The 17,822-nt window shown below is 50.2% G+C and overlaps 1 protein-coding gene across 1 annotated transcript; it reads right to left on the bottom strand.

Annotated features, from left to right (window-relative positions):
* Positions 1-873: 873 nt before the first annotated feature.
* ZBTB5 (zinc finger and BTB domain containing 5) lies at positions 874-17,773 on the bottom strand. Its single transcript, XM_074812646.1, has 2 exons — positions 17,631-17,773; positions 874-5,776 (listed from the first exon to the last, which is right to left on the bottom strand). The coding sequence occupies exon 2, from the start codon at positions 5,770-5,772 to the stop codon at positions 3,748-3,750; it is 2,025 nt and encodes a 674-aa protein (XP_074668747.1). The 5' UTR covers positions 5,773-5,776; positions 17,631-17,773; the 3' UTR covers positions 874-3,747.
* Positions 17,774-17,822: the final 49 nt, after the last annotated feature.

Raw genomic sequence — 17,822 nt, 5'->3', positions numbered from 1 at the left:
TTTTCAAGACCTGTTTAACTGCCCTGATGTCCATTAAAGACACGAATTGTGCTATCAAGTTATGCAGTTTAGCCTCATCAGCACTAACACATTTTATTAAGCAACTCACCAAACTTGCCTTGTGCTGCAGACCTGGAAGGTCACTGGTGGGCAGTCAGATGTTGTTACCAAAAATAATCACGGCATTACCCAGACACTTACCCTTGCTCCCTTGTCAGCACAAGCACCTGCGCAGTAGCAAAGCGAACTCATCAGGGAACTCATAGCTGAAAAAAATGTCTGTTATTTTCATGCAGCAGTGGGGATGCTCCCAGCCTTCCCTGGGTGAGGGAGAGGCGGGCTCGGTGCCCCTTCCCATCATGGCTGCAGCAGCAGCGAGAATCCCTGCAGGGGGGTCAGCAGCCGCGGGGCATCTCGAGCGACCTGCACGGAACATCTTTAGAGCAGAGCGAGGCCGAGAGCCCCCGCGCCAAGGTGCTCCGGGAGACACCAAACCACCTCGGGCCCATGGAGGCCGCTACGGCGAGGCCCGGCCATGTTGCTGGCCCGGCCCAGCTCAGGGAGCCTTGACAGCACGATGCCGTCCTTTGGGACTCGGTCCCGACTCAAATACGGATCCGCTTCTTGCCGGCTGGGCCTTACATGTCCTCTGGAAATGGGCAGAGCCTCAGTGTGGAGCAGGAGCCCAGGGAGGGGCAGTGCCTTGTCAGGCACAAATGCCTCCACTTACACGGCAGGATTTTGCACTACGTGGCCCAGGAACGCGGAGCCCGACCAGCCAACACACGAGTGCTGCTTGTTCAGTCGATCCACCAGAGGCTGCTGGCAAAGACACCAGGGTAACATAAACAAGCAAATCAGGTCAGACACAGCAGCGCAAAAACGTAGGGTTTATTTTCAGATGTTTCATAATACCAACACACTGACATCTTCACATGAGATCTCACTGTAGCATTTGTAAAGTTAAATTTTCAACAAAAACCAGGGCGATAAGCTCTTTGACAACGTCACCAGGCTTTGAGATGAGACACTCTCCTCTTGGAGCGGGGATGGCTCGGCGGAGACACCGTTCTGAGATATTGCTTCGTCCTGGAAGACGAGGAAAGCAACAGGCTTCTGGGCTTGCCGTGTGCTCCTCCGGATGCATGAGGTGTCGATGAATAATGAAACTTAAAGTTGCCGCTTCCAAAAATGCTCCGAGTTGAATTTTTTCTTAAAGAAAGAAGACAGAAGTCCTCCTGCGCAAGGTCTGATATTTCACACTGACATTAAAATTTTTGTAAAAACAGATCAAAAGCACAGTTAAATATGTTTATCTGCTCATGTTAGTTCTTAATTACTCTAATCTCCTTACTCACACAGATGCTTTATTCCTACACATCATAAGAATTCAAGGAATTCAGATGTGCTATTGGGAACATATAGAAAATGTAAAAAACCCTTATTTTTAAAACAAAGCACTGGAAATGCAAGGAAGAGGAAACAATCAGAACATTACTAATAAGGCAACACAAGAAAATATTAAAGTACAAAATACTGAATTTTATTGATGTTTCAGTGAGATTTAGTATAGCTCAATGCTGTTAGTCCCCGATACCAAAATTATCAAACAAAATGTGGCATATCCTAATGCATTAAAAAAAAGCAGCATATTTCCTTAATGCTTATAAAATCAAGAGCGGGAAATACGACCATTAAATAATGCCTATGACAAAATCTTAACATTTTAAAGGAATTAATCCAATCATTCACCATGTTCCCATGCTCCTGTTTACCTTGGATGCTCAAGGTGCAAACAACACATTGACAGACATTTGGCTTTTTTTTTTCACTGTGAAGCCGTGTAATTAGAGATGAGGACACATTTCTTCATCAGCAGACTAGTGTTTCACATGAAGCCCAGCAGAGGAAGATTTCCGTGTTTCCTCTGTTCTGACCATGGCTGTGTGGTCTCTGGACTTCAGCAGTTTTGACAGTTCATCCTGTCAAATGACCTGCAGGGCTGTGGATCAGGATTTCATTTTCAGTTGATCCAAATGTAAGTCCAAGATGTTTAAGAAGGCTCGCTATTAGTTAGCAAAAACTTCATAAAACTGCTGAATATCATCACACATACAGAATAAAATAAAGAGGGGAAGGTTTGCAATTTTTTTTTATATTAACGGAAAGCTGTTGCTCTGTGACTTAGATTTCAGGAAACACAAATCCTCTGTCTCTCCTAAGCAGAAGGGACATGCTGTAGCCCTGACCCAGCTCCTGTATGGCAGAGCAACATTCATCAGCAGGAGTGCTCCAAAATTTTATTTGGAAACCTAATACGCTGAACGTCAGTAGTTAGTTCATGTGACCTTTAACAAAGGAAAAAAAGAGACTGCAGACAGTATTAGTTATGATGGTATCAAAGAAGAGGAAATTAAAACAAGATTTACACAATTCACTTGAAGAATAATGATCACTGAATTTCTGCTATACAAAGTGTTCAGGGCTATGTTTTTAAATTAAACCTGTGTAGATTTTTAGAATTTATGTGGAAAAGTACATTTATGACACTAGTTTCAGTGGAAGGACTGGATTTGACAACTACATATTTTAGAGAGACATAAATATAGCAAATGAGGATCATTCCTGACTGGTTTGATCTGAGGAACAATCCACAGTTGTGAAGGAAAGCAAGTGGACAGGAGGAAATTAAAGCCTGAAGATAAGAGTGTCAGAAAAGGACAATATGCTTAGGCAGTAACGGGGATCAGATTGACTATCAGCACCTGGAAACAGCAAGAGACTATCTTACACAGTAAAAAAAGCCATCACAAATTATCTCTCCTTCAAAATAACAAAGCAGACAAAGACAAGCTGTTTTCTGACTTCTGTGTATACAGAATTTTAACATAGGAGATACAAATTGGTTAAAATACTGCTAAGAATAGCACGAACAAGGAACAGTACTTCACTTATCACTTAATACAAGTTTCTACAGAAAAAAATCAGTCAAGCATCCAGATCTTGCTGTATTCAAAGTATATATACACCTGGCAGTCCAAAAGTTACTTGTCTGGGATTTAATTTAAGCACCTTCATTACACAGTGTCCTTTACTACAAAACAACCAAACATACACTCATAACCCTAGAACTATTTTTATAATTAGCATATTTTAAAGCATTATGTCAGACACCCAAAGTTGTTTTATCTCTTTTAAAGATATGCAGCCTGCGTTACTTACGGTAAGCAGCTCTTGCATGACTGTCCGTACATAACGCAGCAACTTGTTTTACAGGTCATTTATTTAAATGCTTTCACTTTTACAAAATACTTTAGAAAAAAAAAAAGAGGAAATTTGCACTTGAGTTTCTCATTCTTGAAACGTGCTACTTCATGAGATAACTATGCTTCACCCCTCTGCCCTGCAAAGGAACCACTCAGCTCCCAGGATTATATCCCCATCAGCCCAAGGCCCGAGCATGCGGCACAGTGACACCTCACACACCCACAGCGCCACTTCCAGATTCTCCACGCTCTCCGCTTGCAGCCGTTTAAGCCTCACAACACCCCTGTGAGGTAGGTACAGTAATATCCCCAAGTGACAGAACCAAGAATTTTGTGTGCGTGGCACAATCACACCTAAGCGTTCGCTGACCAGAGCAGCCCCCGAGCCTGCAGCCTTGAAGACAAGAGCGTTCACGTTCCCGCAGTGCTTCGGGGAGCTTGACACCTGCTCCGGCACCTCCCTCGGGCGCGGGGGGGAAGGTTAGAGCAAAGTGCTGGGCAGATTGCTGCTCTGCCACCGCAGGCAGGTTGTCTTGGAGTGTTTGTACAGGTGGCTGGACTGGCTGAACCGCTTGCCGCACTTCAGGCAGGCGTAAGGCTTTTCCCCTGTGTGCACGCGGATGTGCTTCTTGCAGTCCGTCAAGGTCAGGAACGTCTTGCAGCAGATCTTGCAGGCGTACTTGCGCGCGCCCTCCACAACCAAGACGTTGTGCTCCGACAAGGCCTTCTTGCACTTGGAGAGGACGTCTGCCGATGCCCTCGTCAGCTGCGGTGGGCCAGGCTGCGACGGGTGCCCGTTTTCAAAAGAAGTGGTCCCGTTCATGATCAGCTGGGAGCTGGATGAGTTATCCTGCAGCTGGGAGCTCCTGACAGAGGTCACCACAGGCATTTTGGGGGCTATGCGGCGGTAGCCGGGGAAGCTGCTGGCTCCACCTCTGACCGAGCCCATCATTGCCCTTGACAGGGAGTGCAAGCCCAGGCCCGAGCGTGGAAAATCCATGCTGAACTGTTCCGCCGCCCGGTACCCAGAAGTCTGCACGCAGGGGAGACCCATCACGTCTTGCATCGGCCTAACGAAATGGGAGTCTGCGGGCTCGCTGAAGGGGTTCTCGACATGGGAGACGGCGGCGGATGAATGGCCGCCAGCAGGCCCTGACTCCGGACCCATCAGGTAAGAGGTGTCACTGTCCATTCTGCAGTCACTGGTGGTGTTTGGAATGTTGTCATCGCTGTTTTGACTAGCACTGAAGCCACCACCTCTGCTTTTATTTAGAAAATTTGAGATGCTGAAAGTAGACTTGTGTTCCAGGTTGTTTGACACCTCCATAATATGGATGTCTCCCACCCTGTCAGTACTGGACTGCGGGTCAGAAAAGCTACGGTCACTGCTCTCAGGACTCAGCTCTATCTTCTCTGCGCTCACGACTCCTCCTTCCACTTCAACCGACTCACTGCCCTCCGCCTGGGAAGTGACGTCGCTCACCTCGTCCTGAGGCTCAGGGGAGCTCAGGGGCTCAGACTTCACCACCACCCTCATGTGCTCCTTCTCATTCAGGCTGACCTCGGGATTCTCACACGGGAAGTTGTTCTTCTCAGAAGCAGCCTCCTGGTCAAAGCTGGTTTCCACCTGGGTGGCCTGGGATGCCATGGACATCTGTGAAATGTTTCCTCCGCTGTTGTCGGACTGGCTGGGCACTTGAGCATCCTCCTGAGCACTGAAAGACTGATCGAACATAATAGTATTATCCTCCTGGTTGTCAGCAACAGCATCAGCCTTGGAGTTGTCCACGATCTTCAGTGAATCTGGCGAGAAGAAATCTTCCCGTGAATGAACGACTGACTGCCCACTCTCTGCGGCCACATCGGACACGGACTCGTCCATGGCAGGCCTGATGCGCTGCCTGGCCCGCTCTTCAGAAGACTGTTTGCGTTTGTGGAGGCGACGGATAGGGAAAGTAGTGCGCTGCTCGATGTTAGTTCTCATCGAAGAGCTCATAGCATTTGGCTGTTCCTCTGCACTCTGAGTGGAGTTCAAGGCAGAGCTCACGATGCTCAGGCCAAGCTGCTGGAGCATGAAAGACCTCTGCATGCGCGCGTTTTGCTCCTGAACTCGATCACTGGGAGGAGACATGGGCAGCGTCCTGGTAGTAAGGTAGTGTTTGCATGCCTTAACCACAGAGTTCAAATGTAAGTGAGAAGCAGCCAGCAAGACATCCATAACATTGCTCTCCCCAAGCATTAGTGTGGAAGTATACATCATGTCTATCAGCGCAGCAAACGCTTCCGCCGTCACCACCTCACTGTCCAGCTGAATCATATTCATGGTCTGATCTCCCTCTGCTACAGTAAAGAGAGCTCGGAAATGCGTGCTACACGCTGCCAAAACCGAGCGATGGGCTTTGAAATGCCTGTTCCCCACCACGATGACACAGTCGCAGAGCTGGCCATGAAGCCTCTGGTAGTTGAGCTGCTGAAAGATTTGCTCGAAGTGTCCTGGAAAATCCATGATCCTATGAAACAAAACAGAAGAAACTAGTATTAAAAATGGCTGAAGTCCTATTCAGACCACAGTGAAACCAGGGTTGGAAAGTTCAAGATGGCAGCTGCAAGATGAACAAGAACTGATCTGAATTTACCACAGCCACATCGGTACCACGTCGAAGCTGGCCATCTGCGGAGGAGGACAAGGAAGAAACACAGAAAAGAGACCTAATGGAAAAGAAGGGAGACACTTTTGCACTGGAACAAGTGGTCAGCTCTTACCTCAAACTGCCACCTTTAGCCATCAGAAGTGCAATACAACTTTCTTACTCGCTGTAGTTCATCAGCTGGGATGCACTGAAAGTCCTCTGTTTTTCCCCCAAAATAAATAAATCGGTAGTAAGATAGGAAAGTCTGCCAGCACCAAGAGCCATCTGTACTTGCCATTCCTTATGAACCTCGGTCCATGGAACTTATGGGAAGCTTTTGACAAAATGAGGCACTACTCAACAAACCACTAGACAAACTCAGGGGTGTTTTTTCCTTAACTCTCTATTAACAGAACTTTAAGACAAATCTTCGTAGACTCACCTTAAGACTAAATAGGTGACTTTCACGAATACCTCTGCTTTTTCTCATGACAAATCAACCAAGTATAAGATTTGGGGAACAGAAAGGTTGTGTGTATGGGGCGGGCATACACGCAGTTTTGTGTCCCTGTTTGTTTTTCAATAGCAATACTATGGTATCATGTGACACAAGACTGTAAAGCAGCTAAAATAAAAGGTCACACAAAATTATACTTTTGAAGAGGGATCAAATGTGAGTCTGACGATTTAGAAACTCTGTCCTCAAATGCACACTTTGTGAACAAGCCATATGCTGCATTTGCATTCGTGCACGGTCACAAGCCATATGAGTAAATTGCATACAAAGCTTCCCAAAGTCATGTCTGACCAATGAAGTCTGCTCAGACACGGTGTTTGTATTTCAAACTCTTCCCCTGACGCTGCTCAGAAGGTATGCTCAGGCCAGGGCCAAGTACACTCATTCATTCAGAGGAAAACAGGTACAGCTGGTGATGCAGATTAATTTCTTTGTTATTTTGTTCACCTGGACACAGATTAACTATTGACTTGGAAGGATCAGCAGAACAAGCAGAACCTCAGACAGGCGAAGAGTCAGTCCTGGGGCAGCAGCGGGAAGCAGCAGCTGGAGGCCGGGAAGGCTCCCCCACCCCAGACACGCTTGGCCACCTCCCCTGCGGCCACGAGGCACGGTGGCCTGGGGACGGCCACCTTCAAGACAGGCACTGCGGTGAAGGCAGAAAGCCAAGCAACAGCAGGACACTGATGGATTCACACACGCCAGCAGGCAGCTGTAGAACCAGAAAGACACGTGGGCTTCCAGCAGCACCTCAGCTCCGACTAGGACAGTGCATCTGCAACGTTCCCCAGCCGTGGATCATCACCACTAGCAGGTCAAGGGGAAGTGGAAGGGTTCCTGATCCCCTTTTATAAAGAATGCACATCTTTCGAACGAGTTCAGGAGTTATTCTGCACGCAGCATGAGATTAGGTTTCTCATTAGGAAACGAAGTTAACACCGGCTCTGTGCGCCCTCGCTCCCCACATAATAACCCCGCCAGCTCCCGCTCTGCGCCCTGCCAGAGCGAGTCCTCCCAGAGCCCAGAGGAAGCCCAGGCTGGGCCTGAGCGAGGTTTCCCAGTCACACCGTCCACAGGCACGAGCTGAACCTGGGCTGGGTTCTCCACCCAGCAAGAGTACAAAGCTAGGCCCCCCCTTTTCTATTAGGTCCACAGCTGTAAGTTGTGCTGGACTTAAAACACTCGTCTCCTCCATCAAAACCCGCCCATGTCTCCACCAGCTATGGAAGGGATGGGCAGAGTAATCACACTCTGCAACACTTCTTCTCATGAAATAGTTCTGTCCCATCAGGGACAGGAGATGACAGCCACCCATCATGCAGGAAGGCCTGAGATGCAGATATTTTCCGTTTTTAGCCTGTCTTGAGGCTGCTATGGACACTACAGTGTGGTGAACAGCTACCATTTTCTGGTTCCCAGGCTTATGAAATCCCTGAGGGGCAACCTGGACAAACAAAGGGACCTGCTCAAGGTTGCGGCTTGCGCTGCACTCGGACTAGCACCGGGCTACATAGAATTAAGGGAATCGGTAACACAGTAGGCGAAGAGATCTGAACTCATGCCAGAAGAGGTGGCAAACTGACATAACAGCACGAAGACTAGAACCATTTGGTCACAAAAAACTTCAGAAGACAGCCGCTGCCTGCCCCGTCCGAGAGGTATCCGGCACCCAGCCCAGGCGCTCCCCAGGCTCGGCAGGCCCTGGCGGGGAGAGGCCTCACCACTTGTCCCCGGACAGAGAACCTCGGTCCTTGCCCAGGTACACGGGCGTGCGCGGAACCACGGCTCTTCCCAGACACTGAAGAGCTGAAACTGCTGCTGGCAAAGATCTGCTGCCTCCAACTGCAATTGGTTCCTGTGTATTTCAAAAAGAAGAAATAAACAAACCACATTTTATGCCTTCCAGCAGTGGTGAGGGTCCAGGCTTACCGGCGTCGTCAAAAATCCCCTATTTGGCAGCACTAAGGCTCTGATGCCTGAATGCCTGAAATAAACACCATAATGAGATTTTATTAACCACTACGTCACAATCTCCTTTATTGCTATGTATGAAGTTGTGTAATAGAACAGAAGAATTTGAGTTTGTTGCTTTTTTTCAATAAGAAATAGGAACACAGACAACAGGTGATTTATCTTTCACTACCAATATGTATTTGACAGTAAAAATAAGATGACATTTTCAAAGCAAAAAATGTTAAACAAGACAAACTTTGGAACTGCAGAGTTTTTGTATCTACACATTTTCTCTGAGAGACGTATATCACAAAGGAAAGTGAGGTGGTGGGTGCAGGAGGAGGGATGAACAGAAGAGCAGACCCTGAAACTCACTGACCTCAGGCAGCGGACAAAGGGAAGACCGAGGCCCGTGCCAGGAGCCTCGAGCCCCGGCGGGCTGTGCCTGGAGTGCAGCAGGGGCTGCTCCTGGAGCCGCGCTGCTGCACCGCCACCTAACCCATGATTAAAGCCATGCCCTGCTCTGTTCCCACAAGCATGCTCAGGGACGACTTTCCCTGCCTCCCTCCCTCCAGATGTTTCTGGAAAGTTGAGAGGGGACTGCCCAACCATTCATCATTTTTCTTCTTTTGCTCACCCCTGAGATGGGCCAGGTGCTCTGCCACAGATAACGCTCTGTCCTTGGCTTCGCAGGACTGAAACACAGGACCCAGGGGGAATTCAGACAAAGGCGGGGGGCTCCGTTTAGAGTGCCACCACTGCAGCATCACTGTGCCACTGGGAGACCTGGATGCTGGATGGCTTTCTCTCCATGTCACTCCCCAGCCAAGAGCAACAGCCCCAAGGAACCATTCCACAGTGGTACGGCCATGTGCAGGACTGATCTGCACAGGGCACGGTGCTACAGCCCGCCAGCAAGCACCCTGCCCAGTGCCGAGCACCCGTCACAGCCAGAGGGGCACGGGACCTGCTTCCCCTGAGGACCAGGACCGGAGGACACCACGGTACTAACTACAGTGACTTCCCAAAGCCCGTTGCACCACCACCTACACAGGCAGCCGAGGTGGGAGCGCTTTGCCACGCCCCGCCTGCAGCCAAGAGCGAACGCGTTCCCCTCATGCCTGCACTGCGGAAAGCACAGGGCCCAGCAGAGGCTGCTCCTCCTCCACGGGGCGTCAGAAGCAAGCTGCTCCCAGAGTAAAACTGCACCCGAGCAGTTCCCAGACTGTAGAAGACATAAAATACTAGAGAGCTCATAGGTTGCCCTTATCAAGCCACTCCCAGGAGGTGGTGTGCTGCAGGCACCTATGGAATAACACATGCGAACCAATGCCCAGAGAAGACTGGAAATGGAAAACTCCGAACAACACAAGAACAGGATTTCACATTGGTCAAAAGATTGAGCTGGACTCCAGAAAGGGAGATGGGTTATGGGGATGGTCCAAGGTATTTCTGCCCAGGCAGCAATATGCATTTGAACCAGAGAAAACAGGCAAGATCCCAATGATTTGGGATTTCAGAATCCAGAGAGAGTCCTTGCTTACAGTGACCAAAAGTGATTGCATCCTTCACGCACCTGAAACAAGACAAACCCCAGTTTTGCTTCAAATAACATTAATTTGGCTTGGTATTTATCTTTTACTACACCATAAAGGCTAAAGTCCTCAAACCAGAATCAAACACAGACCCCACAGTGAATCTGAGATCTTATACAAGATCATCTAAAAATTATAAAACTGGACTTGAGTCGCATACACTGCGTACTATCCACATACCACATTCGGTGAAATATCAGCTACTTCAGGTTACTAAATACCTGCAGTGCGTCTAAGCCAATACCAAAATACGTATGAGTGGCCTACTTCTGCGTACGCACATTCTGCCCATCCCACCTCGCCCTTCAGCAACAGCTGGCCACCAAGACTTCCCTGCACATCACCACCACAGCCCCTCCAAACCACCCGAGACCTCCAGCACGCGAGTGAAGCCACACGAACACCCGTGCGGGTGAGGGACAGAGATGCTCCCCCCGAGCAGTGAGTGGTTCCAGGAGCCAGTCCCAGCTCATGAGGCTCCGGCCAGCTCCTGTTCATATCCTGGGGACCCAGGGAAGGTTACGTGGAATCTTCCGCTGAACCGGATCCAGGCAGTGGGGCTCAGGGGAGGCATTGGGGGTACAAACGGCAGACACTGAGTGCAGCGGGGAAGGGAACAGCTTAGTTTTATAATTAAAGAAATGACCGGGAGTGAAAAGAAACTATATCAAATTGTTCAGCTACAAGTAATTTTATTATAAATACAAATAGACCCAGGAAAATTTTAAGGGCAAGCAATGAAAAAACATCTATGAAATTCTGACTGGAAAACAACCATTCTTGCCTGTCCCTGGGATAAGGCCTATGAAACGAAACCAGCAGGGCCAGAACCAAAGAAACACTCCTTCACGTAATGCGGTAACACTACAGAACAACTTGCCATGGGGAATCACATGTGAATACACAGATATTACACAGATTACTGAAGAAAAATCAATTGAGAGCTATTAAACATTCAGATGCCACCTCCACCTGAAGGAAGGCACCAAACCACAAGTCACTGGAGGTGTTGTTTTATATACACTTACCTCTCTGGCTTTCAATTTTACAGCTTTCTTTGGTGTTTTCAGAAGAGTTTTAGGAGAGAACTATAGATTTTTTTTAATGTAAGATTGATTTGGTAAAAATGAGTAAGGAAGTATTTTCTCCCTAGCATTTTGATGGTATGTTTAGAAAGATGGTTAACCATTGAATAAAAAGTGCACTCAGTAGGTATTTAAATATTTAACTTGCCTCTTCACTGCTAGAGGCAAACACCAGCGCAGATCCAACCGCCCGAGAGGCGTCGCTGTCGCTGCTGCTGCTGCACATCACCAGGCCCCAGCGGGCACTGAGGCACCACACACACGTGAACACTGCGAGAGGCATGCACAGTCACAGGCATGGGCAGCACCAGAGGCCTCGTCCCGCTCCCCTCCCCACCGGGCGGGGTGAAGCCCACCACGAGAACACACATGCAGGGGTAGGAGAGGGACCCGCTGCCCCCCGGTCCCGCAGCTGACCCCACCGTGTCACGGGTGCTCTCCCGCCCAGCGCTGCCCCCGGGGGCCCGCAGAGCCCCTTGCTCCCACCCGCTTCACCGCCTTGTCCAGGTTGATCTCAGCTGGCCCTCAGGCACCCGCGCGTGCCCCAGGCAGTGCCCCGCGGACACGGGGACCCCCTGCTGCGCTCACACAGACCAGAGACCCTTGCCCAGGACGCGGTGGGGAAGGACTTTAGCAAAGGGCAGGACAGACAGTGCTGATCAGGCGCAGGGCACAGCCAGGCAAGCACTGACCAGCCCACTGCCTCACCTCACCAGCCCTTTTCGTCCCCTCACTTCCACACTTGCTCCTCCCCAAGTCCCCTGAACTCCTCCTTTGCCCCACGTTTGGTCCCTCCCCTAAACATCCCTCACAAGTCCTGTGGGATCAGCTGGTATTCCCTGCACCCATGTGCCCAGCAGCGGGCACAGCCCCCTGGTACGAGGGGACGCTGGGCAGAGGCTCTGCTGGGAGCCCTGGCTGGGGCCTGGCCCGGGTGCACCTTTCCGGGGTCCTTGATTTGGGTTCCCACTTGTGCCCCTGTGCTCCTCTGGGCCTGCGGGGACCGGCCTGTGACAGCCCCACGAGGTACTCTTTGGGCCCCACCCACCCCCCCCCACCCCATTCCCTCTCCAAGCTGCCCCAGGGCGGTGCAGAGGAGCGTGGTCACCCAACAGTAAAAGATCCCTCAGATATGTGGACCAAGATAAGGCTTACATTGCTTAAACTAAGCCTTCCATATTAAGAAAGCATCAGGATTAAAAATACCCGACTGGGAATGTGACGTGCAAGTGTTTTGAAATTCTAGGAAGAGAGCTACAATTTACAATTAGACAGCCTGTTTATTAATTTCCCATTAGCTATTAACTCCAGAGTCCCTCTGTCAACTCCAACCCATTTAACAAAGAGGAGATTAGGTACTGAATTCCCACATTTTTTATTGAAGTTGGCATCTGGTTAGAGAAGCAGCCAAATTTATAAGGAGTACTTCTCAGAGAGTCACCTCAATTCCCTTATTCTCCCACCAGAACACCCCCGCAGCAGCCAGCGGGCCCGTCCCCAGACACGGCCACGAGCACGGCGCTGGTGCAGCCACCTGCCCCGCCAGGCAGTGGGGAACACCAGAGGTAGCCGGTAACAGTCACAGAGCACCAGAAGGGACACTGTAGACTTTTCCACAGGAATTCAGGTTTCATTAGGACATATTTCTACTACTTGTAGTAATGTCTTCATATGGCTTCTTTCTATTTCTTGAATGATCAGCACTAATAATACTACGTAGACTTACAGCCCCTCTTCCCATCAAATCCCTCTGCTCTCAAACTGCAGCAAGATGGGACAAGGCAAGTATTTAAGTACACTTGCACTGAAACTACTGCAGAATCAAAAACTTTTCTCTCGCTTCTTTAAAAAAAAAGTTAAAATTGACTCACTATAAAATAGTGTGAAAAATACCAACTCTGAATAATGATCTATTTCAAATTTTGTTGCTATGTCCAGTACTAAAGGACACAGTTCAGATTACAGCGCAATCCTGAGCCACTGTCAAGAAGCCAAACATACACAAACAAAAATCCCAAATGCAACCTCAAGTTCCCCGTAAAGAAGCTTTTAAAAAGTTTGTAAAGTAACTGGTTTTGTATTACTAAAACTAACAAAAGCTGCCTCAACTATACCATTGAGTAGAACACTATCAGAAGAAATCTCATACACACACTACTGAAGACTTTAGACTAAGTACTTGGTTTTTCCTTATCAGATAAATGAAGGGCAATTTATTACTTGCACCTCAAACCCCATTCTCAGCAATCTGTATTTAAATGCATTTGATATTCTAGGTACCAAGCCTGCAGGAATCCCTGGCATATAGCCAAAACCTGAGAGCATACCAATATAATATTAATAACTGTTTGCCTCTTAGCTTAAATTACATTTTACAAAACATTACAATACGCTTGTACTGTGCTTAACCATTGTGCTTGAAATAATACATCTCATAAAAAGCTCCCCCGAAGCCTGAAATACAAACATAAATCTAGATAGGAGTCAGTAATACAAGTGTTATTTTAGACAGCACTTTCTGCTGCCAGCTCTGTTGGTTTTGTAACAAGTCAGCAGGTCAGTGGGACGGTAGAGGCAGGGAGAAATGGAAGCCTTCACTTTCTTTGACGTCTTCAGCAAGTTTTGTCGCTTTGAAACACGGAGGGCGCACACTCTCTGATCTGAGAGTGTCTTCAAACTGAACATATGGAGGCATTTTAGTTAGCAGTAGTTAAAATGATTTCTGGATTCACCCCACAGAAGTAGACTCCAGTGTTACATGGGTTTCGTGTACACCACAACGCAGTGAGCAGCAGCCACGGAAGGCGCTTTGTGCGTGTGTCTGTCAAGTACCTGCAACTAGTGACTGACAGCCGAGCTTAAAGCATCTCATTTCAGGTGCTTCCTGAGCCAGCTTTTATATATAGTTCAACTCAACGTTTATCTCCCTATTGTCCGGGAGGATGAGTTACAACTTGTCTAAGAATCAGAAAGGATGAACTGCACTGCCAGCGCTGCTGCTGGGTGCCTCCAGAGAAGAGTAAGAGATTAGCGTGTGGCTTAGTACTTGCTCATCATCTGAAAGGTGCTGCAGATCTAGTCCAACCCACGGCAACACCAACTCATTAACAAACAGTAACGACACAGCTTGCCAGGTGCAAAGAGCACCTTTGAAAGAAGCTGCAAAAAACTTCCTGAAAAAAAGGCTAGGTTTTTCCTAGACACTCTTAGTTATCTGGAGAAAGGGGTGCTACCTGCTACACGGCCACCCTCCTGCTTCCCAACACTTCCCCCCACCTCCTTGAGCCCCGCGATGCCTCTCTCAGTCCCCAGATCCTGCAACGCAGCGTGGTACTTCAGAGCAAGACACGCAGGAAGAGACTGAAACGCAACATTTTGATGTGCCGTCTCAGCTTGTCACCAGGGGGTTTGTTTCTTTGTTGTAATCCCACTATTTTAACACACCTGCGCTTCCGGATATTCTGAACAGACCAAACGCTGCTTCCTTGTAATTCCTGGCTAACCCCTTCATCATCTGGGCTTCGAGGTCAGCACCACAGCTTTCACAGGCATCACACTCTCAAAACAGTTGACGGATGCTTTTCTGGTCAACTTACAAAAGCATGGTGTTTTCTAGGCATCAATAAAAAACAGGAAAAGAAGATCAAGGATTCTGTTCTTGATCTTAGGAAGCTAAAAAACTATATCTACATGTGAGAAAACGGCTGCTCCTAAGAGCACAACAGGTTTTTGGGCACTGCACAGTGAAACACCTGAAGAAAGCTGTTTGGGCAGCAGCACCATTTGATTTATTTATAAAGGGAAAAGCAGAGAACACTGCTATGCAGGACTGGCAGTAAAGCCATTTAAGGGCGTGGGAAGACAAACCGCCATCAACAAGGATTGATCTAAACTCACAGTTACATTTTCAGTTCAGAAAACCTTCCCTGAGGTTCATGGTTCCATGGCAGCCTCTGTCACTGCCATCGTCCTCTCACAAGAACTACCAGCTTCTCCCGCCTGCCATCACCCCCAGTCCATGAATCAAACCACCACCACCACGCAGAATCAAAGGTCCAGGCGAGGATCCCACAAGGAAAGGGGAGCCACAGACAGCTCGGCACCAGCACGATGTCTTCCTGCTCAACATGGCAATCATTTCTAAACCTAGTGCTTCAACTTCACTATTCACCAGAGATTCAAGAATTTTAAACAGCCCCGTTCAACCACCTTTCTTGGCTATTCCCTTGCCTAAGCTTTTAACCCCAGTGGAACCAGGGTTAAGTACATAATGAATAAATCTACTTTTGCCCGGAAATGGTTTAGATCAAAGTAACAAATATTAGTTTGCCAGCATCACAATGGATTCATTAGTATTGCACATCTTCAGCCTAAACAAATAACTATAACCACGTACCTGATTCAGCTGATGACTACTGTGTTTTAAACGAGAACTGCTGAATTATCTGCTACCAATCTTCCCAAACTAGTTTCAAAAACTCACCTTCTAACATCATCATTTTACCCTCAGAAGGGAAAAAAATCTACACAGATGCACCGCACAATTCTGTCTATTTTGGCATGGTGGTGGGTTGACCAGACACTCACCCAGCTGCTCTCTCACTCCCCCTCCTCAGCAAGGTGGGGGAGAAAGTAAAATGGAAAGCTTGTGGGTTGAGGTAAGGACAGAAAGATCATTCACCAATTACCATCCAAAACACTCAACCTGGGGAAGATCAATTTAATTTGTTGCCAGTAAATAACAGAGCAGGATAGAAAAAAATAAAAACAAAACTAAAAACATCTTCCCCCCACCCTTTTTCCCAGGCTCAACCTCACTCCCACCTCTCCCACCTATTCCCCACAAGCAGCACAGGGGGGCCGGCAATGGGGATTGCAGTCAGTTCAAAACGCTTCATCTCTGCTGCTCCCTCCGCTTCCTCCTCACGCTCTTCCCCCGCTCCACCGCGGGGTACCTCCCACAGAGACAGTGCTCCACGAATCTCTCCAGCACGGTCCTTCAATAACAGGCTGCTCCAGCACCGGCTCCCCGGAGTCCCGGCCTCCGTCGGGCTCACGCCGGCCCCACGGTGACCTCGGCGGGCGCAGGGCACAGCCGGCCTCACCGCGGGCACAGGGAGATCCTGCAGCACCTCCTCCCCTCCTTCCTTGCTGACCCGGTCTCTGCAGGGCTGTTCTCTCACATTTTCTCGCTCCTCTCTCCCAGCCGCTGTGGCACAGTGTTTTCCACCCTTTCTCAAATACATTACCCCAGCAGCGCTGCCACTGCTGCGACCGGCTCAGCTGCGGCTAGCGGCGGGTCCGTCCTGGAGCTGCCCGCGACACGGAGCAGCTTCTGGTGTCTTCTCAGAGAAACCCCCCCTGGAGCTACCAAAACTGTGCCTCGAAGCCCAATACGAGCACGTACCAATGAAAAATCCAAAAGAACACATTGTCTTAATCACTGTTTAAAAGCCACACGGGAGGGTAACAATTGACATGACTCGAATGTGTTACGCTGAATTAACTAAAGTCCTTCTGCGTAGTTTTTGAAAGGTGGAGGAAGAAATTAAGCGGCTTTTGCCAGTTCAAAGATAGTAACTTCCTGCTGCTTCCGGACAGACACCACCCCAGATTTACCTTTTCTTTATAACATACGGGGTTACCACAGAGCGCGACTGTCAGCTTGACCGCTGCCTTCGTGGGTGCAGCCATCAGGAAAACCGTCGGCCAAGCGCGGTCAGCGCCGCGGGGCTCACACAACACACACTTCCAGAGCAGCAACCCTGGGCACCCACCTGCTATGCCCTGTGTGCCGCCCGCCGCGAGGCGAGCCGCGAAGCGAGTTACACCCAGCACAAGAAAGTAAAACCGAATTTGTAACGTGTCGTCTGAAGATACGGGTTTTTTGAAAATCACGGAATGTTAAATCAACCGGCAGATAAGAGGGTGGCTGTCGCTGTGCTCGTTCCTGAACGCACTGAAAGGCGCTGACCTCAACAACAGAGGCGTGCTTTTTTTCTTTTCTTTTTTTACACCATCCAGAACATCCAAGTTTTAGTCCCTCTCAAGACGGGGTCTACACCTCGCCCCTACGTCACCGACAGTCAAAATCCCACCCCCAGATCCGACCGTGTGTCCGACAGACACCCCCGCGCACACAACGCGGCCTCCGGCCTCCCCCGGCCGATGTCACCCCGATCCGTGCGCCCGGACCAGGCCGGGGCCAAGCGCCGTCCGGGGAGTCCCGGGGCCCAGCGCCAGCTCCGTCCCACCGGCCGCCGGGACCCGGCCCACGGACACTGGCGGCGGGGGCCCGGTGCCGCCCTGCGGGTTTCCCTCCAGCACAGCGGAGCCGCCCGCCCCGCCCCGCCGCACCGGTGTCCCGCTCTCCTGCGCTCCCCGCCGCCCCCCCCAGGTATCCGCCCTCCCGTGGGGCCTCCGGCAGTGCCGGGGGGTCACCGCGAGGGGGGGGTGGGAAGCGGCGGCCGCCGGCAGCAGCAGCAGGCGCGCGCGCTCGGCCCCGCCCCGCCCCGCCCCGCCCGGCCCGGCCCGGCCCGGCCCGGTCGTCCACGTCACCCGCCGCGCGCCCCCGCCCCGCTCACCTGCGGTGCCCGCCCCCCCCCGCTGCCTCTGCTCCCCAGGCGGGACAGGCGGCGGCGGGACGGGCGGCGGCGGGCGGGGCGGGCGGCAGGGAGGGAAGGGCCGGGCGCGCCCGTCGTCCTCGGCCCTGCGGCCCCGTCCCCCGCGCCCGCGGCTCCGCCCCCACGGGCCCTGCGCTGCGGCGGCCGCGCCGG

This window comes from Strix aluco, chromosome Z (assembly GCF_031877795.1).
Source record: "Strix aluco isolate bStrAlu1 chromosome Z, bStrAlu1.hap1, whole genome shotgun sequence".
NCBI lineage: Eukaryota > Metazoa > Chordata > Aves > Strigiformes > Strigidae > Strix > Strix aluco.
The sequence above is the reverse complement of the archived record's forward strand: the minus strand, read 5'-3'. Positions and strand labels throughout refer to the sequence as shown.